This window comes from Lichenostomus cassidix, chromosome Z (assembly GCF_008360975.1).
Source record: "Lichenostomus cassidix isolate B80296 chromosome Z, HeHo_3.0, whole genome shotgun sequence".
Classification (NCBI taxonomy): Eukaryota; Metazoa; Chordata; class Aves; order Passeriformes; family Meliphagidae; genus Lichenostomus; species Lichenostomus cassidix.
This window is the reverse complement of record NC_139511.1, coordinates 49140611-49165625: the sequence shown is the minus strand read 5'-3', so window position 1 is coordinate 49165625 and position 25015 is coordinate 49140611. Positions and strand designations below refer to the sequence as shown.

General features: G+C 39.6%; 1 protein-coding gene across 4 annotated transcripts in view; it reads left to right on the top strand.

Moving 5' to 3' along the window:
- DOCK8 (dedicator of cytokinesis 8) overlaps positions 1-25015 on the top strand; it is an 86390-nt gene that overhangs the window by 33885 nt on the left and 27490 nt on the right. For all 4 annotated transcript variants that reach the window (XM_085043232.1, XM_085043234.1, XM_085043233.1 and 1 more), the window contains 13 exons: positions 7370-7487; positions 9191-9261; positions 9918-10056; positions 11556-11657; positions 12404-12499; positions 13645-13879; positions 14836-15000; positions 16735-16910; positions 18612-18707; positions 19657-19752; positions 20547-20696; positions 23058-23171; positions 24106-24261. In XM_085043232.1, coding sequence (XP_084899358.1) covers positions 7370-7487; positions 9191-9261; positions 9918-10056; positions 11556-11657; positions 12404-12499; positions 13645-13879; positions 14836-15000; positions 16735-16910; positions 18612-18707; positions 19657-19752; positions 20547-20696; positions 23058-23171; positions 24106-24261 — 1714 coding nt within the window. The remainder of the gene's footprint in view (positions 1-7369; positions 7488-9190; positions 9262-9917; positions 10057-11555; positions 11658-12403; positions 12500-13644; positions 13880-14835; positions 15001-16734; positions 16911-18611; positions 18708-19656; positions 19753-20546; positions 20697-23057; positions 23172-24105; positions 24262-25015) is intronic.

The following is a 25015-nucleotide window of genomic DNA, read 5'->3' as shown; positions in this document are numbered from 1 at the left end:
ATCTATCTATCTATATCATCTATCTATCTATTATCTATCTATCTATCTATCTATCTGCCTTTCCTTCTCTTTGTTTGTTTGGTTTCGTTTCTTTTTTCCCAGTAGATTTTATTATCATTTTTAACACTTCTGGTAAACATTTGTGCTCTGTGGTTTTTATCGTTAATTTGAGTCATCCGAGTATCTGAGGAAATAACGTGTTGCTCTGTGAACTTTTTAACTATGAATGAGCACTCATTACATACTCAACTACATACTCTAGGCTATGTAATTTAATTTCCTTAGATCTGTTCTGTTCTGGTTGTTTCAAGGTGATCATAGTGTTCAGTAGCATGCAACTGAGCATTTCCCATAATTTATTTCTTAGTAGTCTGGAACATCTGAGTGTCCTATAAGAAATTAGCGTCAAATAATGAGTTTCAAGATGTTTGTGCAGTATTTCATTGCTAGTGAGCAGTGTTACAGTAATAGCTAACAGTAATTCTGATGGGATGTATCACAGTATTATAGACACAGAAATACTGACTTTCGTGCCACCATTGTGTTAGTCAAGACACAGGAGCAAAGCACAGTGCTTCAAACAAAAATGGTAGGTGACATTGTTCTTAGGGGTAAAACAGTAGCTAGACACTGTATTGTATTAGTGGCAAAAATGGGACTACCAATAAGGAATCACAGAATGAAGGAGCTGAATAAAGGCATGTAAAGGTTATTAATTTCTTGCAGTAGAGATTAGCAAACAGGCAGCTCTCCCACCCACTCACCAGCCCAGGAGGGGAGAAGGGAAGGGCAAGACTTACAGTTCAGCACAACTCAGAACTGCACAGTGGCAAACTAATTTATTTCAGAGAGGTGGTCCTTCATGGAAAGCTCCAGGGAAAAATGGAGATCTATTTGGCTGTTGGTAACACCTGGATTTGGGTCTCATCTTTTAAGGAGAGCAAAAAGGGGAAGTGGGAAATCGTATCTTACAATAACAACTTGCAGTGGGGTGTCAGCAGAGAAAAAAAGTAAGCCAGTTTGGTTATAGCCTCATTAGAAGTTTTGGAGGAGTTATTCCTGGGCTTTGCCACAATTCAGTGTTATTCAAGCTCCTGACGGCAGCTCACGGTGCCAGTACACTAAAATGCAGAGAGTTACAGTACTTCTGTCTTCTCTGTGTATCAAAGATAGAATTGGATGGTGGTAGAACTTTAGTGCAGACACTTCTATAGGGAAAATAGTTTTTATAGAATTGAAAGTGGAAATATAAATGAACATGAGCAACGATGCCCTTTTTTGTTTAATGAAAAAATAAAACAGAATTTTAACTTTCCTACTCATTGTCTGGACCCAGTAAGTGTCAACTCCAATGTGCAGCTTCATAGTGTCTAAAGGTTTGCTTTTGACAGAAAGCCATTAGCAACCACTGTGTTGCTGAGGTGGAGCAACAGTTGAGTCTTCACAATTCTCTCTTCAGGTCTCATCAAATTCTCACTTCTGCAGCCAGACATAATGAGTATATAAGCCACCATGTGGAAATTTAATCTGTGCTTCTCCTAAAGCAAGTTTGGGTGTCTCCACACCATCCTTCTGTTGCCAGGGTGTCTGTATTGAATACATACACCCACAACAGAGGAAATGCTTGCTATCACACAACAGTCACACTCTTTCAGCAGCAGTTCACACCCAGCATGCTTGACATATTCAGGCTTTTAGGTCTCTGTTTTGGTTTTCACCCTAAGTAAAAGTCATGGCAACAAAATAAAGGATCTGTCCAGCCTAGATTGTAATAATTAAGAGAACATCTATAAAGGATAGTTGCCTTCATTAATCTTTACCTTAATTAGTGAATTGATAATAATGACACTGCTGGCATGCCATAAGTAGTGTTATGCTGTAAAATGGGAATTCAGTTAGGTAATATCCAAATAAAACTCTAAAGGCAATTGGTTATAAATGTAAAAAATGCAGAAATACTGGGTTATACTTTGACCACCTTGTGACAATAAACATATTTGGACTGAAAAAGTGGAGTTGCCAACTAAAAGTCTTAATGAACTCCAGCAATAATTCCCAGGTAAGTCAGATTAGAAAGTTTTGTAAACATTCTGAGAGAGCAAAGTCTGGAACTTGGTGGGGCCAGGAAATAACACTTGTGTTTGTGCAGTGCCACTGGAGGCATCTCTTTCCCCAGAAACCAGAATCACCTAATTGCACACATCTGAGATGGTTTTGCATCACAATCATGGCAGTGCTCTGTTTGATGAGCAAAAGCATAGTTAAGTGATGTAGGCCAATGAACATGAAGTCCAACTGTAAACCTGGCACTGCCAAGTCCATCACTAAACCATGTTGCTTAAGCAGCACAGCTCCATGTGACTTCACAACTTCCCTGGAAAGCCTGACAATGCTTGACAACCCTTTTGGTGAAGAAGTATTTCCTGATGTTCAATATAAATTAGCCCTAGAACAACTTGAGGTCATTTCCTCTTGTCCTGTCACTTGGTACCTGGGATAAGAGGCAAATCCTCACCTGGCTACAGTCTCCTTTCAGGCAGTTGTAGAGATTGATATATTCCCCCTTGAGCCTCCTTTTCTCCAGGTTAAACAACCCCATCTCCCTCAGACACTCATTACAGGACTTGTTCTCCAGACTCTTCCCCAGCTCCATTGCCCCTCTCTGGACTCGCTCCAGCATCTCAATGTCCTTCTTGCAGTGAGTGCCCCAGAACTGAACACAGAATTTGAGGTGTGGCCTCACCAGTGCTGAGTACAGGGGGCAATCCCTGCCCTGCTCCTGCAGGCCACACTGTTTTTGATCCAGGCCAGGTTGCCATTGGCCTTCTTGGCCACCTGGGCACAGCCTGGCTCATGTTCAGCTGCTGTCACCAGCACCCCCAGGTCTTCTTGCTGTGGGCAGCTTTCCAGCCACTCTGCCCCAGCCTGTGGCACTGCCTGGGGTTGTTGTGACCCAAGGACAGGACCCAGCTCTTGGTCTCGTTGAACCTCATATCCTTGGCCTTGGCCACGATCCAGCCTGTCCAGATCCCTCCATGGAGCCTTATGACCCTTGGTGTAATTTAACCGTCGTGCAATTCTCATTGCTTAGCTCTCCACATGCGGAGTACCATTTTGAGTCTGAGGTTAAAATAGCCCACCAGGAGTAACTCTGAATTTGAATAGAGCCAAATATGAAGTGTTTCATGTTATTTTATTTCCTTTCCTCTAATCTGAAAAGTAGAGTCATCCTGTCCTATTTATGCAATTTGATAGCATTTAGTCATAGAGTTGTGTCATGGCTTGTTAGGGCATTCAAGGTGGTTTAATGTTGTCTAATTTTTTATTATAAGACTACAAACCATTTTTTTTCACCAGTGCTATACATGTAGACATTGAGTTGAGGAGGATGTCAAAGGTATTTCAGAGGGAAGAAGTCTTTTTTGGTTTTTTTTTTTATAATAGCTTTTTCCTTTGTGGTAGGAAAAGTGGAGCCTTCTGTTATAGTCTTTGAACTCAGGTCTTGCAAGCTTTTTTTTTTAGTGGTGTAATGCCATTATTTTAAATGATGCTATTTCTGATTTATGTCAGAGAGATCAGCCAGCCCACTTTCTTTGTGCACTGTGAAATTGAGCACTTCTTTTTGTTGTGTACTTACATTTCTTTAATAAAAATATTTCCCTGAAAATGTCAAAACACTCCAAGATTTATTTCTTTCATACCCCTCTATTTTTAATGGGAAAAATCATATAATTTAAAGTTTGTTTGTCATTTTATTTTCTCATTAAACATAAATGAAAATGATGCTGTTTACTGCCACTATGAAATGTTGGTGCTGAGGAAGAGGGATTTGTCACATCACTTCAGCAGTAACTCAGCTTAACCAGGCACAGGAAGTCCTGTCTATGATAGGGGCAGTACCTAACGCCTAGGGGATTTTTGGGAAAAAAAAACCCTTTTCTTTGCCACTTCATTTCATTTAATTGCAAACCATTTAGCGATGTTCCCAGACTTGCTGCAGCCTGCACTGTGAGCAGCAGGCATTCTGCTTTGGTGGTAATCATTCTACCCCATCCTTGACTAGTTCTAGGTGAGGAAAGATTATTGATGGATAATGATCTCTCACTCCTGTAATTTGTGTCACAGTGTTATCTACTCCTCTCTGCCTCTCTGCCCATGGAATCCATAGAGAGCATGTCTAGTGCATGTGAGTCTTCCATGGGCCCTTTGGTCTAGTTTTAGATCTGTCCACCAACTCTACAAATTATTCATAATTTTAGCAACGTGAGAAAAATAATTCAAACTATTCTCCAAATTATGCATCCTAAGATATGGAATATTTGGCACATACACATCCTCTTGAATGTGACGTGTTGAAGTTCTGTCACTGTGCTATTTTCCTAAGGCTGACTAGAACAGGTTTGCATGTTTGGTTAAACATTTGTGATGCACATTTTAATTTTTAATCATTTTTTTTCCTGAAGACTCCCCACCAAATTGTGAAAGAATCAACAGAAATTGAAAATTATAACTAATGGGTGTATCATCTGTTTCTAGCACCATAAGTTTTAAATGTCAATGTTGACTCATCCATCACTGCTCCCCTACAGAGCATTTTTAGTTCGTATCAGTAGGGACTATTTGCACATATGTTGAGTTTTGCTGTGTATGGAATTCTCATCACAGTCACCAATAAAGATGTCTAATGTTCATGAAAAGTTTGAGATGCATTTGTTGACACTTCACATGAGGTGTAATCTAGCAAGGAGAAGGATTTTTTTATGTGCACATATGTGCAAGCAATATTTACAAACATTCAGTAAGAACGGTCATGGACTTGAAACTCTGAATAGACTTTATTTTGGCAGAGGAGAGATGTGTGTTGCTTTGCCCATGGGAAGTCACTGCTAAGCCCCATGAAAGTGTAGGAAGGTCAGCAAATTTGCATGAGAATTAACGCGTGGTGTCCTGTGCCAGGCTAGGTGGACCCTTAGCTTTCCAGCAGATAACTAATTCTGAAATAGTCTCTTATCTTACTATCACTCTGCTGGGTGATGCTCTCTAACGCACTGAAGCTGTCTAGATCTGTGCCTCTCCCAAGACTGCTGGCCTTTGCTGGCCTATTCTCAGTGACACTGGGTGTTCTGTCTTGGCTTTTGTAGACTCATGCTGTCCCCTGAATAACTCTTTTGCTTTTTAAGCACACTTGACTGTATGTGGAGTTAGAGCCCCGCACTTTCTACAGGGAGAATGAGGGCAGAAATTTAATCACACTGACCAGAAGTATTTGCTGTGACATGTTGCTATAGTATTTCTGCTCAGTGCAGAACCTTGGGGGAAATGCGATGCCTCCTGGAGCCCACCACATCCTTATGGGCATCCTAGCTGTCCTATTATTTAAAAGACAGCAGTATTCACTGCCCCAGTACCCCTGCTAACTACCATGTGGAAATGCTCCATGTCTTTGCTTCCTCTCGGGCTTTTGGAGTCTATGGATGAAGTGCAGGCAGTAACATTTAGGCAGTGGTCAGCAGTGGGTCTACAATTCATGCCTGTGTGATGGAACATTTTTTGATCATCTTCTCACCTTCCTGCTTTAGACTTCCGCCATCACTTTCATCTCAGCAGGATATCCACAGTCAGTATTTGCCTCTGTTCTTCCTCAGTGCTGATGGGTTTAATACACATGTAAGCAAGATCCCTAAAACTGCGTGAGCATAAATGGCACAAGCTTCAGTTTTTCAGTACAGTACTTGTTGGAAAAATGATTCCTTAATTGTGTAGTCAGCAGAGAGCTCTCTGTGTTCCTACATATCTTTCATCTCAAGTCACATCTAAAAGTAAAATCCAGTGCTCAGGTACATTATATAGATTTGTGACATCTTGTCCTAGGCTGCAGATTAATGAAGCAATGACTGTATTATTCAGCCTTCCCTACATGTAGTTCTTCACTTCTGGCAGATGTAATATTGACAATATTCTTCATTTAATATGTCAATCCCCCAAGTATAATTCAGTAGAGGTTACCGATATATTTCTCTCTTTCACTTAGCTTTCCTTAACATCATCTGGGAGAGAATTTGGCAGAGCAAAAATTGCACTTGAGATGGTAAGGGAGAGAGTGCATTCTCTCCCTTACCATGCATCAGAATGTGTGTGACATTCTGAATGAAGGGAAAGGCAAGTTACATGCTAGTTTTTTTGCTAAGGCATGCCATGCCCCATGTAGCACATGTGGGTTAAAAAAAGTAGCTTGGGCTGTGTCGTCGAAGAGTATGGTCATGTTGTGGCACGTGACAATCAGGTTTTCCAGGTCTTGGATACAATAAATGGAAGATGGACTGGACTGTCTGATTTAATGACGATATCCTCCCAGGCTGCTTGACTTTGTAAGCTGATAGTGGTACTAAGGGGATATCTGTGATAAGGACAGTGCAATTCTGTGTGCAGCTTTCTGACTGCCACAGACAAAAACAAAGCATGAAACTCCATGAGCGATCCTTATTGTTTCTCACTGAAAGCCAGCATTTGTGCACCAACACTAGTCTTATTCCTTATACTCAGAGGAAATACAGTGAGAATCCTATATCAGACTGGGAAAACAAGACACTAAATAGACATAATTATGATTCCAGAGTGTGTGTATAATCCAGACCTAGCTGAAATTTCAGGTTTGCCATAAACTTCATCAGAGAAAAATATTTCTATTAATATTTTGCCTCTTCTATTAGAACTGTGCATTAGAAGACCATCTATGCTGCCAAATTCACCAGAGAAATTAAAGGTGCTTTTTAAGTTTAGTGATATGCTCATGTACAGAAGCTAGTAAATAGCAAAGTATGCTGTATTTCAAAACATTCTTCATATTCATTACTAATAAAACAGCTTATAGAATTATAGTTTCAAATTTTCTTATTTGTATTTACTCAGTTTCATCAATACTGCTTTTTGATTTGTGGAACCTAAACATACATGCCTTTTCTTTTGCAGTAAGCTATGAATGTATAAACTTCAGTTGTTGGGTTCTTTGGTTTTATCACTTCTGAGTAATTCCTTCCGTCTTCCAAAATCTGATTATTCACACCTGAGAAAGGACCTGCTTTCTCAAGAGATACTTGCTTTTAATTACATCAAGCAAAGATAATGGTTTGTTTTTAACAGGACATAGCTTAGTGTAGGTGAAACCTTAAGCATGGGACGTTCTATGTGTCACACCAAGAAATTACCTTTTCTTGTGAACTTTTGAAATTGAGTTCTGAAAAATCTTCCACAATGTCGGTAGAATTGAAGGACAGGGAGAGGAATCAGCAAGATGCTTGTTTATGCACTTAATTTTCAAACGGGAATGCTTGTCATTTACCCATTTTATTCTTCCTTATCTTTCTTCCAGAAATCTCCTCTACGTTTACCCTCAGAGGCTGAATTTTGCTAACCGACTGGCTTCTGCAAGAAACATTACCATCAAGATCCAGTTTATGTGTGGTGAAGACCCATCCTGTGCAATGCCGGTAATAAATGCTGAGATTTCATAGCAGACTTTAGTTTACATCCATTCCTGAGAAACGTCTGAAGAGATAAGTCATTTTTTACTTCCCATCACCACAGTTTCTAGTGGGGCTTTAGGAAGCCTAACATCAGAGAGCTTGTGAAGTTTTCCTTCTCATCCTGAAACAGGGCCATACTCCTTACCCACAACAAGAAAGGCTTGTGATTCTAGTGGAGCCAGGGGCATATTACTCTGTCTTATCTAAATCTTCCTACCCTCTTTTTGGAAGAATGACATAATATTATTTCAATATCATGTTGGAATTTCTAAGGGTAAAATTCACACAGCTTCAGAGACCTTTTGAGAATTATGTAGTCTTTTTTCCAGGGTAACTCCTCTGCTTGCACTGTATTTACACATATGCCCAGCTGTTATGCTGGAAGATAAAATTTGGGATCTTCATTTCCTGAACATGAATGGATGCACAATCAAGCAGTGTAGGTAGAGCTTTCCGTATTTGAAACACACTGTGTATTTGAGTATATGTGTATGCTACTAGCAGAGCAGACAGTCCTATCTTTGGTCAGGTTATTCAACATCTCTCAGTGTAAGCTCCTCTATGCAACTTTACCAAGCTTCAGATGTTCGGTTTGAAGTGTTCTACCCCAAATGCCTGCTTCGGCCTGAATTTTTGATCTTTTCAGACAGTGTTGTTGGCTATTTGAGAATGACAATGAGATAAAAGTCTCCTATGATTTTATGTGTTAGAGTAGAAAAAAATGAATGGAAAGATTACTCAGAGGAAACTTTAGTCCAACAATCTGTTGGACCAAGGACTATCACTCAACCAGCCTTTATCAATGTGCTGACATTGCACAGTGCATACTTCACAGCCTTACTCCCACATAAACTGTGCAACTGAAATCAGAGTATTAGCACAGTGTTTTCCAAGCCACAGTTTTTCCAGAGCTGGAGCTGTGCCACGTGAATGTAACACCTTCTTTTACACAGCACTGCATTGTTGGTTTCCTTAAACTCTGCCCATGCTAAGATTAGATTTTGACAAATGCTTAGGACAGATGCAGTTCATCTGGCTTCCCTCTCCACTGTAAGTGACCTTCCTCTCAATACATATGTATAGACTTGCACTGTGCAGAGGTTCTTGTCTAAGCTCATCTCCCAAGGCTCCCTTTATATTATTGGCTTTCAAGACCTTACCATGGGCCTGTGTCTTAGAGAAGCAAATCTAGCACCAGAAATACGTCATTCTCTTCAGTGATTCTAAAGGGACTTTGGACCTCTACAAACTCTAAGGCAAACTCTAGGTGTACCTCTAAGTGTATCTCACCCTGAATGAGCAGGCTACAACTGAAAAACAAAATTTCTAAAAATAGCTTTAATTTAACTTTGTAGCACATAAATAAAGGGAATGTGACACTATGGAAGTGGCTTACTATAAGTTTTTTGTGTGATTCCTAAGTTTTTAGGTCACGACTAAAGGATGTGATATGAGGCAGTCAGTGACTCTAGAAATAATTCTGCTCCATTCTCCTGGTGTTTTACCCTGAATGGAGTGTGGGTAAGGTGCTTGGTAATAGGACATTTATTACCAATGAGCTAAGATAAAATTGAGGTGTCACATACTGTCTTAAAATTTATACACAATGACAACAAATAAATGCTGTAGTCCTGCTTGCTGTAACTTTTGTTTTCTTCTTAATATAGGTAATTTTTGGGAAATCTTCAGGTCCAGAATTTGTCCAAGAAATATACACAGCTATCACATATCACAATAAGTAAGTGTTGTTACTATTCATATACTTGAGAAGTATTAATCATAATCTCTTTGCATAATTGTTAGCCTACGTAGTTCATCAAGGAATGCCGTTTTAAACATTTAGATTTTATGCAACTTATCATAACTAATTTGGATTGCTACATGCATTTGCATAAATGACCACTGATAAGCAACCATTGCTTTTCTTGTTTGAAGCTTTTTAGTAGTTGAGAATATTCCTACTATGAAGATTAAGGAGCAGGAGCGGGAAGCAGCACAACTTTTAACATCATTCACTTCAAAAAATTCACAGACCCAAAAGAGCTGAAGGGACATTCTCATTCTCATGAATGAGAACTTGGGATTTAGGATTGGCACAGTATTTATGCTGTAATCTCAAAATTGAGATTGAATGTTTTTTAAAGTATAGACATAGGTGGAAGCTGAAACTGTCCAGCTGATAGTGTCTGTTTTCTTCTTATTCAAAGCTGTAGATTGTTCATAAATGTAACTCTATATGTGTGTATAAATATATGCACACTTTGTTTAACTCAGCTCTGTTTTCAGGATTGATGTAATTTTATAACCATACCATCTAAAAGCCTACTGGCAAATCTGCCTCTTGCTCAGTCTCATACTTACGTTGGGAACATGCTTGGCTTTTTTTTTAAACAGATCCCCTGACTTTTATGAAGAAGTGAAAATTAAGCTGCCAGCAAAACTCACAGAGAAACACCATCTATTGTTCACGTTCTATCACATCAGCTGCCAACCAAAGCAAGGTGCATCTGTGGAAACCCTCCTAGGGTATTCGGTAAGTTTCATGTGATACATTAGCATGTGTGTATGTGTATCCCATGCAAACAGACTCTTTGCTTGTCAAGAATTTTGTCATTTATTCCCTTTCTGGTCATGGCAATACATCAAAACCAGTGGAAGATCTTAGTGGGAATTCATAGAAACTAGATGCAGTATGAGATATATTACATCCTCATCCTATGATTTTACAGCATTAAATGTCTTTGAACTTAATGAATTCACCTGATTCAACTGAAACATGCACCTAAACATTTGCAACAACAATGCTTTATAGCATATAATCTCATTCTATTAGATTTTATTTATTGCAAAAAAAAACCCTAAAACCAATGCAATTACAATTATCATTGTTACTATGTTCATACATGAGATAGCAGCTAATGTAATTTTTTAAATTAGGTTTTACATGGTGCATAATTTCTTGTTCTAAATTGTCTTTTATCCATGTAAAAATTAAAAACCAGAAAGAACCTAGAAGCTAAAATGGAATTCTCTTGCATTTTTTATCTTCATGTTGAGACTAGCATGTTTTAGTTTAAGAAATACATGTTGTAACATGGTCTCTCTGACATTTTTCTTTATCAATAAGTATTTTAACTGGAGAGATTTTACTATAAAAAGAAAGCATTGAAGATGATAATGCTTCAGATTTGAAAATATCCTAGAGCTGTGGTCAGCAATTGAGCTGTGGGGCCAGACAAGTGCTTTCTATGTGTTCTTGTTATGAAGCTTGGGGAGGGGTTGTGTTTATGTATTTTTGTTTATTTTCTTGTTTGTTTGTTTTCTTGTTTGTTTGTTCGTTGGCTTCTGGGTTTTTTTTAATCCCAGTACTGAGTATCCTTTCACATGGGCTTTTTTATGGACATAGTTATAGTCCCACCAATGTCAGTGGGATTATTAAGAAATAAATTAGTTCAAGACCAAGACTTGACATAGGTGAGGACCTAATTTTCAAGTTTCTGTTCACCTGAATACAAAGTTTCTGCCCTGTGATATTCAAATGTACATCCACTTTCACACTTGAATAAAAAATTAAATGTGTCCAAATATCCATGCAGGGTTATGACAAATCAGTCTGGTGTGGTGACCACAAGGAAGATGTTCAATTTATCCCCACCAAAACTTTAACTGTAGATATGCTTCAATACCAAGGATCAGTGTATTCAAGATACTTCACTTTTTAAATGGAAACATGGACTCCACTAAATCCTTCTGATAGGATTTATTAGAAAAATATGTGTCACACATGAGAAACTCTGTGTTTGTTTTCTTCAAAAGATGGTTTGTAAAGCAGTCTTGTACATTTTTCTACAGTAGCTATCAGCTATCTTTGAATTTAAAATACAAAGAAATTACTGTTGAATGGGTTAGAGCAGAGAAGTTTGGGTCAATATCTCATTTGTTGTTTTGTTGACTGTATCTAACAAATTAGATAAATAGCTCTAATCATATATCATCATGAATATTGCTGTGTTTTCTCTTCATTTGTTTCAGTGGCTGCCAATTCTATTAAATGATCGTCTTCAAACTGGACATTATAGTCTTCCTGTTGCATTGGATAAACTGCCTTTGCACTATTCCATTCACTCTCCTGAGGTAACAAACACAGTCATTAAAAGACAATATTTTCCTAATGTAGAAGAAATAAGCATAAATGTTTTACAAACTAACATTGCTGTCTGCTGATAGGCAGTGCCTCCTTTTTGTTCTTTAAAAGGAGTGTGGAGAAAAATGTTCTTGTTGTTACTATTGTCACTGGTGTTATTATTTTATATAATTATACTGTTTTTTTAAAAGTTAGTTATTCAAACAAATTATTACAAATTGTCCAATCGGGAATACATTTTTTTTAGAGAGTGCCAGGTCAATAATTCAGTTTCTTCCATAGGATAATTTGTTCTTTTTTTCTGTGGCTTTGTGGGAGGGTGAGTAGAAATGGAATCAGATGGTAAGACTGAAGCAGAAAACTGCACTCTCAGTAAACATGGCATGTAGGGAGCTTGTCCAGAGGGTTTAAACTACCACAGCTCCACGGAGGGCTTTTGGCAGTGCCTGGGCCAGAAAATTTTTGTCTTAACAATATCTCATCAGAAGATGTATGTTCACATGGTCTGTGCTAGACATCCAGCTGAAATTCTCTAAATTTTCCTGTTCAGTGCATCACCTTCTGTCCAAATGTCTGTGAGAACAAGGAGATGCCTAGCTGCTGTTCTCTGTGTGGCACTGAATTTAGATATCTAAAATGAAGTGAATAGTGTGAATACCCTATCGACCCTCATGTAAACAGATTTTCTCTTTGATCAATAAGAGGAAGATGATTCCCTTTTTTTTTTCCGTCACAGAAAATTCCATCTCAGCAACCACCTATAAAGTGGGTTGAAGGACACAAGGGTGTTTTCATTGTTGAAGTGCAAGCTGTGTCATCTGTTCACACCCAGGTAATGCATCAGAAGTAACATACAGTTGTAGTTTCATTTCAAAGAAAACTCAGATGTCCACGCCAATTTAACCGGTTTATGAAATTGAGATGTTTAATCCCACACAGGTTAAAAAAAAATTCAGTAGCTATGGAAATAACCTGATATCCTTGGTGAAAAAAATCCTTTGGTGAAATTAAGTCTGTTGGTAGAAGTGAAAAAATGAACTCTTATTCACTATTCACTATGTTAACACAAGTCACATCAAGCAATAAGGGAGCTCCAATAAGGGAGCCTCTCATCTCAGCAGGAGTCTGCTCAGGCTGTGGTTGAAAGACACTAGCAGGGAACAGTGTCAGTTTCTGTAGTCTGCATCTTCTATTCTTCAAAGCTAGTTCAGACAATGTGTCCACATCTCCAAAGACCTCCCTGCCTCCATGTACAGGTTATACACTGCCAGTATGTATAAAGCAGCTCACTTGTTGCTGCCATGTACTTTTCAGGACACACACTTAGTGCTGGGTGAGAGCTCAGTAATTTTGGTCATTTAAATGTGATAGGAAATTGTATCTTTGCCCACCTTAATATGATAATGGTTTGAGGCAGGTCAGCTTTGTTTTGTTTCTGCTTCTTTTCAGTGTCTCTTAACCCTTATGCCATTCTAGTTAATCCTAGTAGATATGTCCTAACAGCAGAAGGCCCTGTGTCTGCAGCAGGTCCATCACCCCTTTGCAGCAAACTCCTTAAATACAAGTAGGGTGTACTCAGAGGTCACATGAATTGTATGTAGCTGGAACTCAGGTATGAATGGCAGAGGGACTATAGACCTACGATGTCACAGAGTTTTATCAAAGAGAAGGAACAGCCTTTTCATTAAATTGAGCATTCAGTTTAGTGAGGGCGGTAACCTTTCTGCCTTTAAGCTGATCTAACTGGAGTCTGAATTTGAACCAAATGAATAGGAGCAAACAAAACGCTGTGACAGCTGCTTTGCGAGTTGATCGCTCAGAGCAGCCACTACTGAAAGCCAGAAGGGTGAAAATCTCTTCTTTCATCCCATCAGGTGGTACAGTCGGGCTTTGCTTAGCTAGCAGCAGCCTGAACTATATCTTTATTACCTAACTATATCACAGACTTCGTTAACTGTGAACGCACTGTATTTGCAGGACAATCACCTGGAGAAGTTCTTCACTTTGTGCCATTCTCTGGAAAACCAGGTGACATTCCCCATTCGACTGATGGATCAGAAGATTACAGAGGCTTCGCTGGAGCATGAATTGAAACTCAGCATTATCTGTTTGAATTCTTCACGCCTTGAACCTCTTGTCTTATTTTTGCATTTGGTACTAGATAAACTTTTCCAGCTGGCTGTGCAGCCTATGGTCATAGCTGGACAGACAGGTATTTATTAGTTCATGACCTTCAAGAGGCTTTGAAGGCAACCTAGGCATGTGGGAGAAATGGGTGCTAAATATCTAGGCTGGGATTTACTGTGAAGGGTAGTCTTCACTTCACTTCAGAAAGAGCTGTGCTTCTCAAGACAGATTTTCACTGCACAATTTAATCAGACTTAACTGAGTTGCTGCCTTCTTTCCTTTCCCCCTACAAATAAGACTCCTACTCCCTGGTTGGGAGGTACATTAAACTGTAATAATCTACTTATCTGAAAATACAGGTCAGGAAGTGGGTTGTGGTTCAACTTTGTTTGGAATTTATTTGTTTTGCAAGTAAAACATGAGCAAAATCATTATTCTACAACTGATACTGCTCTCTGCACTGCATCCTCTGCCCAAATATTTTTAGAGAAAGTTGAGTGAGCACAAAACCAGACAGTATAATTATGAATACTGATTTTTGTGTTACTGAAGGTGCCAGTTGCCCATAGCATGTGTTAACTCTGGAAGAATGGCATACTTGGAGACAGTGGGGGTAGTTCACTTCCTACCTCATTTAAATAGTCCACACGTTTTATCCACTACAGTATTTATGCAAAAGCTGGCTAGCTTGTATCTGTCTGTCAGCTGGAGAGTAATGAGTCTTAGTATTCTGCAAGAGAGTTTATAGGAAATGTGTGAAGGCTGCTAGAAGTGGTAATTAACAGTTACAGTCTGTTTTTATGTAGCACAAAGTGAAAGAACAGCCTTGATTGGGTTGAAAGTCAGTGGGTCTGCTGAAGAGTGTTAATTGGCCCATGTAGACTTTGAGTCTGGCCAGGCACAGCTGTTGCTGTCTAGAGCTCTGAATTTGTTGAGGACTGAATTGAACCTTGTAAAATTAGCTGTTAATACAAAGAATGCCCTCATCTAATTACATTGGACCCATCAATGCTGACTCTAATTCTTACCTTTGTTTCACAGCCAACTTCTCTCAGTTTGCCTTTGAATCTGTGGTTGCAATAGTGAACAGTCTCCACAACAGCAAAGAGCTGAGCAAGGATCAGCATGGGAGGAACTGCCTCCTGGCATCTTATGTATACTATGTATTTCGTCTGCCAGACCCTCAAAGAGAAGCAGTCAAACCAGGTATTACTGGGGCAACAGTCGCAAAAGTCTTGTTTTTTCGTGATATATGCTCTTCAGCATGATGCTTCTGAGAAAAGGACTTAAGATACTGATCTGTAAGATAGCAAACACGACTTGTCAGACCCAGGCTGCATACCGTTTAAGCACTGCACTGTTCTAATACATCGGTTTTCTCAGAGGTAGGTCAGGAATATCAGCTCTGCAAAGAGCAGCATGGGCTTACCCCTCACAGTCTCCATCCTTCAGTTACTGATTTAAGATGCAGGGTCCACAGCTACAAGCAAGGTTGTAGCTTCATGAAGATGAATGCAAGAGAGACTGCCTAAGCTAAAGCTTCTTCTGGAATAATCTCCTTCATTAGTTAAAATGGCCTTAAGACGACAATTTTTTACTGGCCTGTACATCAATAAATTACTTTCCATGCAAAGTAACCTATTACCAAGTGCTATAGGGCCAAGCTCACCCAATATCTCCATTGCATTAAGGTTGTCATCAGATGATAAAATGCATTATGACCAACAGGTTTAGACGGGTGATCCTTCTCCTCAGCTCTGGTGAGGCCATGTCTGGAGTTTTGTGTCCAGCTCTGAACTCCCCAGTACAAGAAAGACATGAACATGTTGGACAGAGACCAGCCAAGGGTGATGAAGATGACAAAGGGTCTGGAACATCTCTTCAGTGAAGAAAGGCTGAGATCTGGGTCTGTTCAGCCTGAAAAAAAGAAAGCTCAGGGAGGATCTTCATCATACACAAAGAGCTGAAGGGAGAGAGCAAAGAACATAGAGCCTGGCTGTTTCCAGTGGCACCCAGTGACAAGATCAGGGGCGACAGGCACACACTGAAACACCATGAGCATGAGCAAACACATCCTCTGAGCATGACTGAGCTCTGGCACAAGTTGGCCAGAGAGGTTGTCTGTCTCTCACCTTGGAGATAGTAGAAAGCCATTTGGATGTAGTCCCAGGCAGCTGACTCAAGGGGACCCTGCTTGAGAGGAAGGGTTTGACCAGATGGTCTTCAAAGGGCCCTTCCAACCTCAGCCATTCTGATACTCTGCTGCAATCCTTGTCCTAAAGCCCATAAGATTCATTTGATTGATTGGTATATATTAAATGACTTACCACAAGCAGCTGTGCTGTGGAAGCTAAAGATATGTAGGCCTTTTTCTCTTTTGAATATTAACTTAAATTCCCCTTGACGGACATTTAGAATGATGTTAGGATGTGCTAAAATCTCTGAGCTCACATACACTTGGAAATTCTTTATCCTGGAAGAATAAGGTCCATGATGAAACTGAAAACTAGATAATCATTTAGTGAAAGTCCTGATTGCAATGCTCCCTGCTTCCTTGAATACTTCAAACATGATATTAAATCATATGTGTTGAAGGTGCTATTTTGTGTTTAGGCCTGTGAATATTGTCTTATCTACAGCAAATTAAAAAGAGCTGAAGGAAATAACTCTTGTAATAGTGCTGCTACTCAGGTAGCCCTACTAATCTTTTGTTACTGCTTGTGCAATCACCCTGTGAGCTGTTGGCTGGGATAATATCTGCACCTTGTTATTCAATGATTATGTAGATTGTTAATGAAGGAGTTGGTAGTGGGTTTTTCAGAAGCTTTTTGCTTTTCAAAATACTGATGTTATAACAGCACTGAGCAAAACTGTTTTGAATGTCATGTTTGTCTCATGTATGTGTCCTTTAGTCTTAATTCAAACATCTCTCTGTGGCAGGTGGAGGCAGCAGTGCAATTTCCACAGAGTCTCGTTATTACACCTTTGGACGCACTTCTGCAGTGTCTGTGGGAAGTAAACTCCTGCAGAGCCGAGTGATAAGCTGCAGCAATCCTGACATCACTGTTACACAAGCTGCTACTGATGAGGAGGTCAAAAACATCATGTCATCCAAGGTAAGAAAACGAAGTCAAATATCTGAAGAATGGTGTGGCTAAAACCTAATAATCTAGATTTTGTCTTTGAGGGTTGGGTTTGCTCCTTGTTAAATGCACCACATGTATCATCAGAAGCATTTGCTATTTGGCATATCTGATTTGGTGTAGATACACATTAAATCCCATTGCTAACTTCTGATGTCTCTTACCAGTGGAGGGCAAGCGGTGAGAATCCTTTCTCTTATTTATGGCTTAGACACACTACAGGGGCATTTGCTTTTTTGGATGTGCCTCCCTCTCCTGTTATTCCAGACATTTAGGTTCTGTTCACATCTGGTGACCTGGTCTGGTCCAAGTTACACAGAGTCAGTCACAGCCGTCACAGACTTTTGTTCCTTTTTTTTTTTTTTGTTGGGTGTTAAGTAGTTTCCTGTTAAAAAAAAAAAAACAAAAAAAAAAAACCTAGTCAATTATATGACAGCAGCCACATAGTTTTATACTGGCTACAGTGCAGATGCCGTGTGCATGATTTGTACCTGTGTCTTTCCAAATTCTTCATTCAACCACACAGTGAAATGCAAGCCTCCTCTGTGCCCTCATCCACAGCTACATATACCACCAATGGCTTGCAGGACAGAAAGGTTGATGACATCAAAGAGAAAGGATTTTGTTTCCCCAGTTGGCACTGGGTGCTTGCTGGTCTACAGCATCCCAGCCCATCTCAGAGCTTTATGAGGATGGTTGTGCACAGCTGTCTGGGGAAACCAAAATCTAGAGTTCACCATTCAGCTGGAGCTGGGAAGCTGTGCCTCTGACAAAAGCAGGATTTTCTCCCCTGTGCAAGGAATCTGCTGCTAGTTGCAGCCCTGCCAGAGCTCTGCAGCAGCATGTCTGATGAGCTCTGAGCTGTATCCCCCCCCGCTTTTCTTGGCATGTTATACATGTAAAATACTGCTACTCTAGTAGGTTATTTTCGGAAATATTTTGAAGTGTTTTCTCTGTTGAATGACCATGTGTCTCTCCAGTTAAAATGAATAGGTACTTGTCTTCAGCAAATTAAACCAGAACTACTAAGATACACAGGCTTTGACAATTTATTTGATTTGTTCATATGGGAATATGTATTCATCCATAGCAATTTTTAATAATGTAGATTTGAATTTAATAGCTTTATGACTTTTACTCTAATGTACTGTGTCCTAGGAGAAAAAAAAAAGGCAAAACTGGAGCTCAAGGCATTTTTCCAAATTAATACAAAATTACAATGTTTGATATTACAGCTTCATCACATTGATAAATGCAGCAATTTACAACTGGTTACTGCCGTTTCACTGCCTTTTAAGTTGGCATTACTCTCAGTGGAAGGAAGACTCCAAGGGGCTAATTAATTTCGTATGTAGAGCCAGAGGATAAATTTACACCGTTTAAAGGGTGACCCGTATCCTCCAAAGCACAGCCGCAGTGCTGCCATTGGGCACGCGATGGCAGTGCTGGCGCTTGCACTCTCCTGCTGCTGTGCTGCTGCTGCTGCTCTCGGTGGTCTTCAGCCTCCCCTGGAAGGGGGATGGGGAGAAAGAAAGAGTTGTTTAGATTAACGTCTATGCATACCTTAGAAAAGTAAAATATACCCAACCCCCAATAGGTGATATCTTCTGTGTTAATTAGATTAAGTTACTAATTAATTTACTATTCTATATTTCTTCCATTTGTGTCCTCCAGCCTCTGGATCACAGCTCCAGTCGGATGTCTTACTACGTTGAAGGAACAAATGACATGTCAGGCCTCTGTGCAAGCACAAGACCATCCAATAAAAAGGTAGGCTTGAGGGAACTCCTTGCAGAACCTGGAGCATTCTGAGGTAGTGCTGGCAATTAGCATTTCTAAATGAGGAGAGAAAAGTGACAGAACAAAACATTAAGCAGTTTTATCAAACAACAAGTTTGTGATGAAATGTTGAATCAGTGGGTAAACATTACTCAAACTTCTCTGCTTCTGCTCCAGAGTCTTTAGATTCTTTTTCCAGGACAGATTTAGACAAGTAGCAGCCTGTCTGGTTCCTCCTTTGCTCTCTTTCTCAAGGTCTTAGAGCCTCAGACATTTTCCACTGCTATTTACCCTTGGATACATGTCTTTACATGTTACAGTAAACTCCATTCAGAATTATTTCCCTCCTCTTTCTTCTGTAAAGAAATATTTTCTTTGTCCCTTTTTGTAGCTTTTAGAGCAAAGCTTTTGTAGTCCAGATTTGAATTTCCTAAAAGTTTAGGTAATTAGGATTGTGTGTCTTGTGTTCAGATCTCACCATAAAAAGTATTGTCTCCAGCTACAAATGTCTGTACAAGCTCTGCTGTGGCTATTGCTCTGTCCTTCTCTCCCACCACAGAGTCAATCTTACTTCTAGCTTCTTTCAGAAAAATATGGATGTGCTAAACAAAAACACTTAACAGGTAGTGGGAAACATGACTGCTCCCTGTCACACATGCAGACAATGACCTGAGGATTGTCCAAACGCATTTCCCTGTTCAGTTATCCACAGTTCTGGATCCACAAAAAGTGGGTCTAAAAGTCTGTTTGCTAACAACATTCTTTAAATGTCATTTTGGTCAAATCTGCCTTCTGATCCTACGAAGACACCTACACATCTCCACCCAGCTGCTCACCCTCCATTATGGAGAAGTTTACCACAGGGAAGTAGGGGGATGTTGAAAATGAAAGATGAGTTGATAAAGAGGCCATTTTCCAATAGTCTGTGTTTATCATCTAGCATTTCCATGAGGAACTGGCATTGCAGATGGTGGTCAGTACGGGCCTGGTGAGAGAATCAGTCTTCAAGTATGCCTGGTTCTTCTTTGAGCTCCTGGTAAGACTTGACAGTGCTATTTTACAGTTAGTTAATGGTGGCATGTAGAGATACTCCTGGCACAGATTCAGTTGGGTGATGATCTTTTGAGTTATTCAGCCCCACTGTGTAACAAAGAGGTCTAAAATCATGGAAGTGCAGCTCAAGAATTCTTCATATTCCTCCCTGTTCCTCAGTATGGCAGTAATGGCAAAGTTCTGCATGAGCTAATGAGCAGTAGTCCACATCTTGCAAAAGACTGTGAGACACTCCTCAATCCAGCCCTTCCTTCTCTGTGAATACCTGTTCCTGGCTTTTCCATGTTGTTAACAACATGGGAGCAGTGGGAAAACTCCACAAACTCACACTTCTACAGAGCCGTGAGGTGATGTATGTCAATGGAAAAAATACACTGATTCCCACCACCAGCATATAAGTAATGCAACATCAGGTCAAGAAATAAGAATTCCACAAATGTCATTCCCTGTCTGTTATCATGAAGGGCAAAAGTTGCAAGCAGCAGCATTTCAGAACTGCAGATGCAAGGGGCTGCGGGAGGGTGTTTCTGATTTCAGGTGCTAAGAGTAGCCAACTGCACAAATATGAACAGGAATCAATGTTTGTCTGTATTTGAGTCTTAGACCCTCTGTTGTCATTGCCACAACATGTAGGATTTATCACAGCAGCTCTGAGAAAATGAGTGATTACTTTCAGGGGAAAAATAAATAGGAAATCCTAATCTTACAAACAAACTTAAAGCAGTATTTTACCTCCAGTGTGGGCACTTTTTTAATATTCTTTATTCTGCCTTGCAGATAAAGAGTATGGCTCAGTATGTTCACAACATAGAGAAGCAAGATAACCCACGAAGAAGCCGGTTCTCTGATCGTTTCAAAGATGATATTACCACTATAGTTAGTGTGATTACTTCGGAGATTGCTGCACTTGTAGTCAAGCCACCAAAGGTAAGGGTATGCAATAAGCACCATGGATCCTTGCTACTTATCTTGTGTTATACTGACCTACATTTAATCTCATGTCAACATCAACAATATTGCTAGAATTAGCCCAATATTCTCACACAGACCTTAAGCAAGAGTTGTAGCAGTGTAAAGTACAGCCTTGCGCTTCCTTGGAAGATGGTTTATTTTTGTTCAGCTCAGTTCCCCAGCCTGCTTCTCAGTGTGGCTGCAGTGTGCAAGAAGAGAATTCCCATTCCTGTCAACAGGAAAGGCTGAACATCCATTTTCAGTTGCAATGATGCTTTATGCCGGGTTAGCTAGCACATCAGACTGCAGCCACAGCAGGACTTCTTCCTTTTATCCCCATTTGAAGTTACCCTCAATCCTACTGCATTGTGTTCAATTCCTCGTTTGACTTCTCTGTCACAGTGGAATATGCCATAGGAAGGGAGTTCACCTCATCCTGTTGCAGAAGCCAGGCACAAGTGATCTAACCCTTGATCTCTTTAAAGCGTTGCTGGCCATTTAAAAATGATAGACAAAAAATAAGCCCTAAGTCCCATGAAATTATTTCTCCTTTTAACAAATTGCATGGATACAACTGATTATAAAGTTGAAAGGATCTCACATAGTAATTTATACTGTAACATTGCTACTGTCAGCTTATGTCATTGATAGCACTCTGGACTAGTCTGTAGACAGACTAAGGCCACAGACAGGCAGTGAGTGACTATTGTTTGTTCAGTTGTTAAACCAACTTGTTTTCATGCCCCAGAGCTGCCAAATGCACTGTGTTAGCCCAGCTAGGGCAAGGTAGAGCAGGCTGGAGAGGTGGCGTGCTGGGTCACTTTTCAACAAGCTCCATTTCCTGATCCACTTCTCCAAGTGCTGTTGAGGAGTAGAAACTGGGAAAGAGCAAGACCAGAAAAATGCAGGCCAAGAATGGCAGATTTGGGATTGTCACTGTCCACCAAAACATTGCTCTTGAAGCTTTATGTTGAAGCTCAGTCCGTTGGTGTGCATCTGTGATAGCCACATGCAGAGAAATAATTTCCACATAAATGTTTACTTAGGGCATCAGTGACTTTTCTTTTAAATATGTTGTGGAATAAAATTTTTTTGCATTAAAAATACTTTAACAGAACCATAGGCTTTGAAAAGAGATTAGTATTTATGACTTCCTCACAAGAAATACACAGGTTTTTGTGGGCTGTTAATTCAATTCAATTTTGACAGAACAAGTGTATAGAACCTGATTATGTGTGAAAATCCGACTGCTGTGTTTTTGGAATTAGGGCCATTGGTTAGGTGTACAGAGTAGTAGGCAATGAGTGTCTGATTTTTAAATCCAAGCAGTGATAATCTGTTTCAATACATGGTTAAGCATGTCAAATTGCCCAGGATTTCTACAGCAGTATGTGTGGTGTATGCTTGCCTGCCCAATAAAGTAGTGAAAAACTAGTTTTTTCTTCACAGAAGAAAAATGTTTTCCTGTGCAAATTCCATATATCTATTCCTAAACAGAAACAAAAAGCTTGGAAAATGAAAAAGTGAACTGTAGACACCCTGAGGTTCTGCACACCTGTTCTCACTCATCGGAGGTGCCAGTGCAGGCAATATTTTTCTCAGTCATCTCCTCTGACAGTTTTGAGCATTGAATGTGTGCAGATCCCTCAGGCATCTCCACCAATTCCTTTGATGAACTACATAGGCTACTGAGATTTAAATTGAGTTTGGAGTAACTGTAGCCTCATTTTAGAGGGTACATGAAGTTCTTAGTGATTATTACTTGCGGCTGTGTATCTCTGGTAATAAGGCGAATTCCAAGCTCACAAGAGCTTAGCTGCTGAATGATGAGCCCCACAAATTCGTCTTACCAGTACTTTGTCACTATCAGTTTTACACTTAAAATTTCTAAACAAAATACTTGGCATTCCATCAGCAAAGCCAGTACAGATTTTTATTAACATTTTATATGTTTTAGGTACCTAAACCAGCATTCTCTGATGTTCAGTGGAAAAAAAAGAGTCCTGTGCAGGACTGCAGCTGATAGGGAATTCAGAACAGGTCTCATATTCCATTTCATTGTTGTCAGCCCAAAGGTGTGCACAAATGAACTGTTCATTCATCTCGTGACATTTCTCTGTCACAAAGCTCTGAAACAGTTGAAATAATTTACGGAAGTGATTCTGTGCAATTTTAACGAGATCATGTGAACTGGAGAACTGAAACAATCTTGTCATATATTTTCCCTGAGATGGTTCTGGGAGCTGACCCCTACACTATTTTTTTGTGATTCTAAAAAACTCTTCTGCCTTTTTGTAAGTTTTATGCATCATAACTGGTTTTTTCTTTTTTTTTAAGGAAAGTGAACAAGCAGAAAAAATTAATATCAGCCTGGCATTTTTCTTGTATGATCTTCTTTCTTTAATGGATCGAGGATTTGTATTTAATCTCATCAAACATTACTGTAATCAGGTAGGCACTATGCATGATTGAGATTATATTTGGCTTATGTGTTTTGCTCTGTTTGATTAGTTTATCCATCAAGATCTTTTGAGTTGTGCTAAATGTCCAGGTAAATTTCCTATTTGCTATGCATATGCAATGATTTTAAAACCTCTTTTGATTTGTGATCTGCAGGAAAAAAATAGTGGAGGTGAAGACTCTTTTAGAAATGTCATATCTTGCACTACTGCAAAACATCCATGGAACCATTTTTCTTCCCTTACGTTTTTACATTCCTTAGCAGTAGGATCTGCAGACCATACAGATCAACTTTCTGACTCCTCCAGTGCTGTGAGGACAGCATTTAGATTTTGGGGGGTCACTCAAAATTTTACATCTCTGTCTTCTTGCTTTCCAATTCTCTGAAAATTAAAAATAAATGATGATGAAGGATGCTGTTATGAAATTATTTGTTGTATGTAATGGGGAGCATTTTCCTTCTGTTTTATGACCTGTATGTGTGCAGGTCCCTCAGGCATTTCCACTAATTCCTCCACTGATGTCATTGTTGATAAGAAGGGTAATGACCAAACCACTGATGCCCTGTGTTGCTTTCCAGGACATTTTATGAGTTTGCTACAGAAACTCATAAAATTTCATTTTGTTTTTCATTTTTGTCTTGTGCAAAAGACAAAAACATTGTATATTTTTCTTTTGGGACAAAAGAAGAAAGAAACCATTTATTATCTCTTGGGAAGTTGATAAGTCAGCTGGGGAGCAGGCGGAGACACCATCACTGTCGAACAAAGAGCATCTAATGTATGGAAACTAGTTAGGTACAGTGAGCATTTTAATGCGTGCTAGGCTACATGTCTGTTTCCTTTTCAGGGAGGATATTTCACTGAATGGTAATTTAAATAGTACCAGCCCATCACTTGACACTTTTTTTGTTTGTTTTTCCTAGCTTTCAAACAAGCTGAATTCACTCTCCACCCTGATTTCCATGAGACTTGAGTTCCTGAGAATTCTCTGCAGCCATGAGCATTACCTCAATCTGAACCTCTTCTTCATGGCATCTGCATCTGCTCCAGCATCTCCCTCTCCCTCCTTATCCTCCCAGGTAGTCCATTAGATGGAATTGCATGCACGTCACGTGAAAGACGTAGAAAAATACATACATTGCTCTGTGTTCAGATACTTAAGTTAGAATTAGCCACCGTTGGATCAGGGATAAAAATTTCCCTCTTGAAAAAAGGGGACAGAAGAAGGAAAACAACGGGAGTACTACTGCAAAACTGCAAAACTGCATCTACACAGGTTAAAACTCAACATGACATAGACACATGCTCCCCTGGAAACACGTGCACACAACATGACTGTTGAGGTAGAGATACAAGGTCTAAAAGGAACACAGCTCTGAAGGCTAATTTACAGGCACACCTTTACCCCATCCACACACAACCACAATTATGGATACCAGAGAGCTAGAAACATGACCTTATGGGGATAAAAAACATCAACATAGTTCTACCAAGTTAGAGCTAGGCAGACACCAGTTTAATCAATCTTTCCTTCAAGCAATATCATCAACTCTTTTCCTCCTTTAGGAGTAACCTATGAAGTGCAACCTGCGCAAATCAATAAGGCTTTTGTGGCCCTTACATGATTTAATACACTAGCTGACCACCCTTACAGTAATTTTGATCTGTCTGAAGGAGTGCTGCCCAGCTTGAGTTTGGCTTTCAGTAGAAATATAGCCTTGTATATAAATCTTCTGAAATTCTTTGAGAGAAGCCAAATTCACTTAACTGGGTGCTCTACACTTTGACAATATTTCACACAAACATAGCACAGCCAAGGCCTGTCTGTTTGAG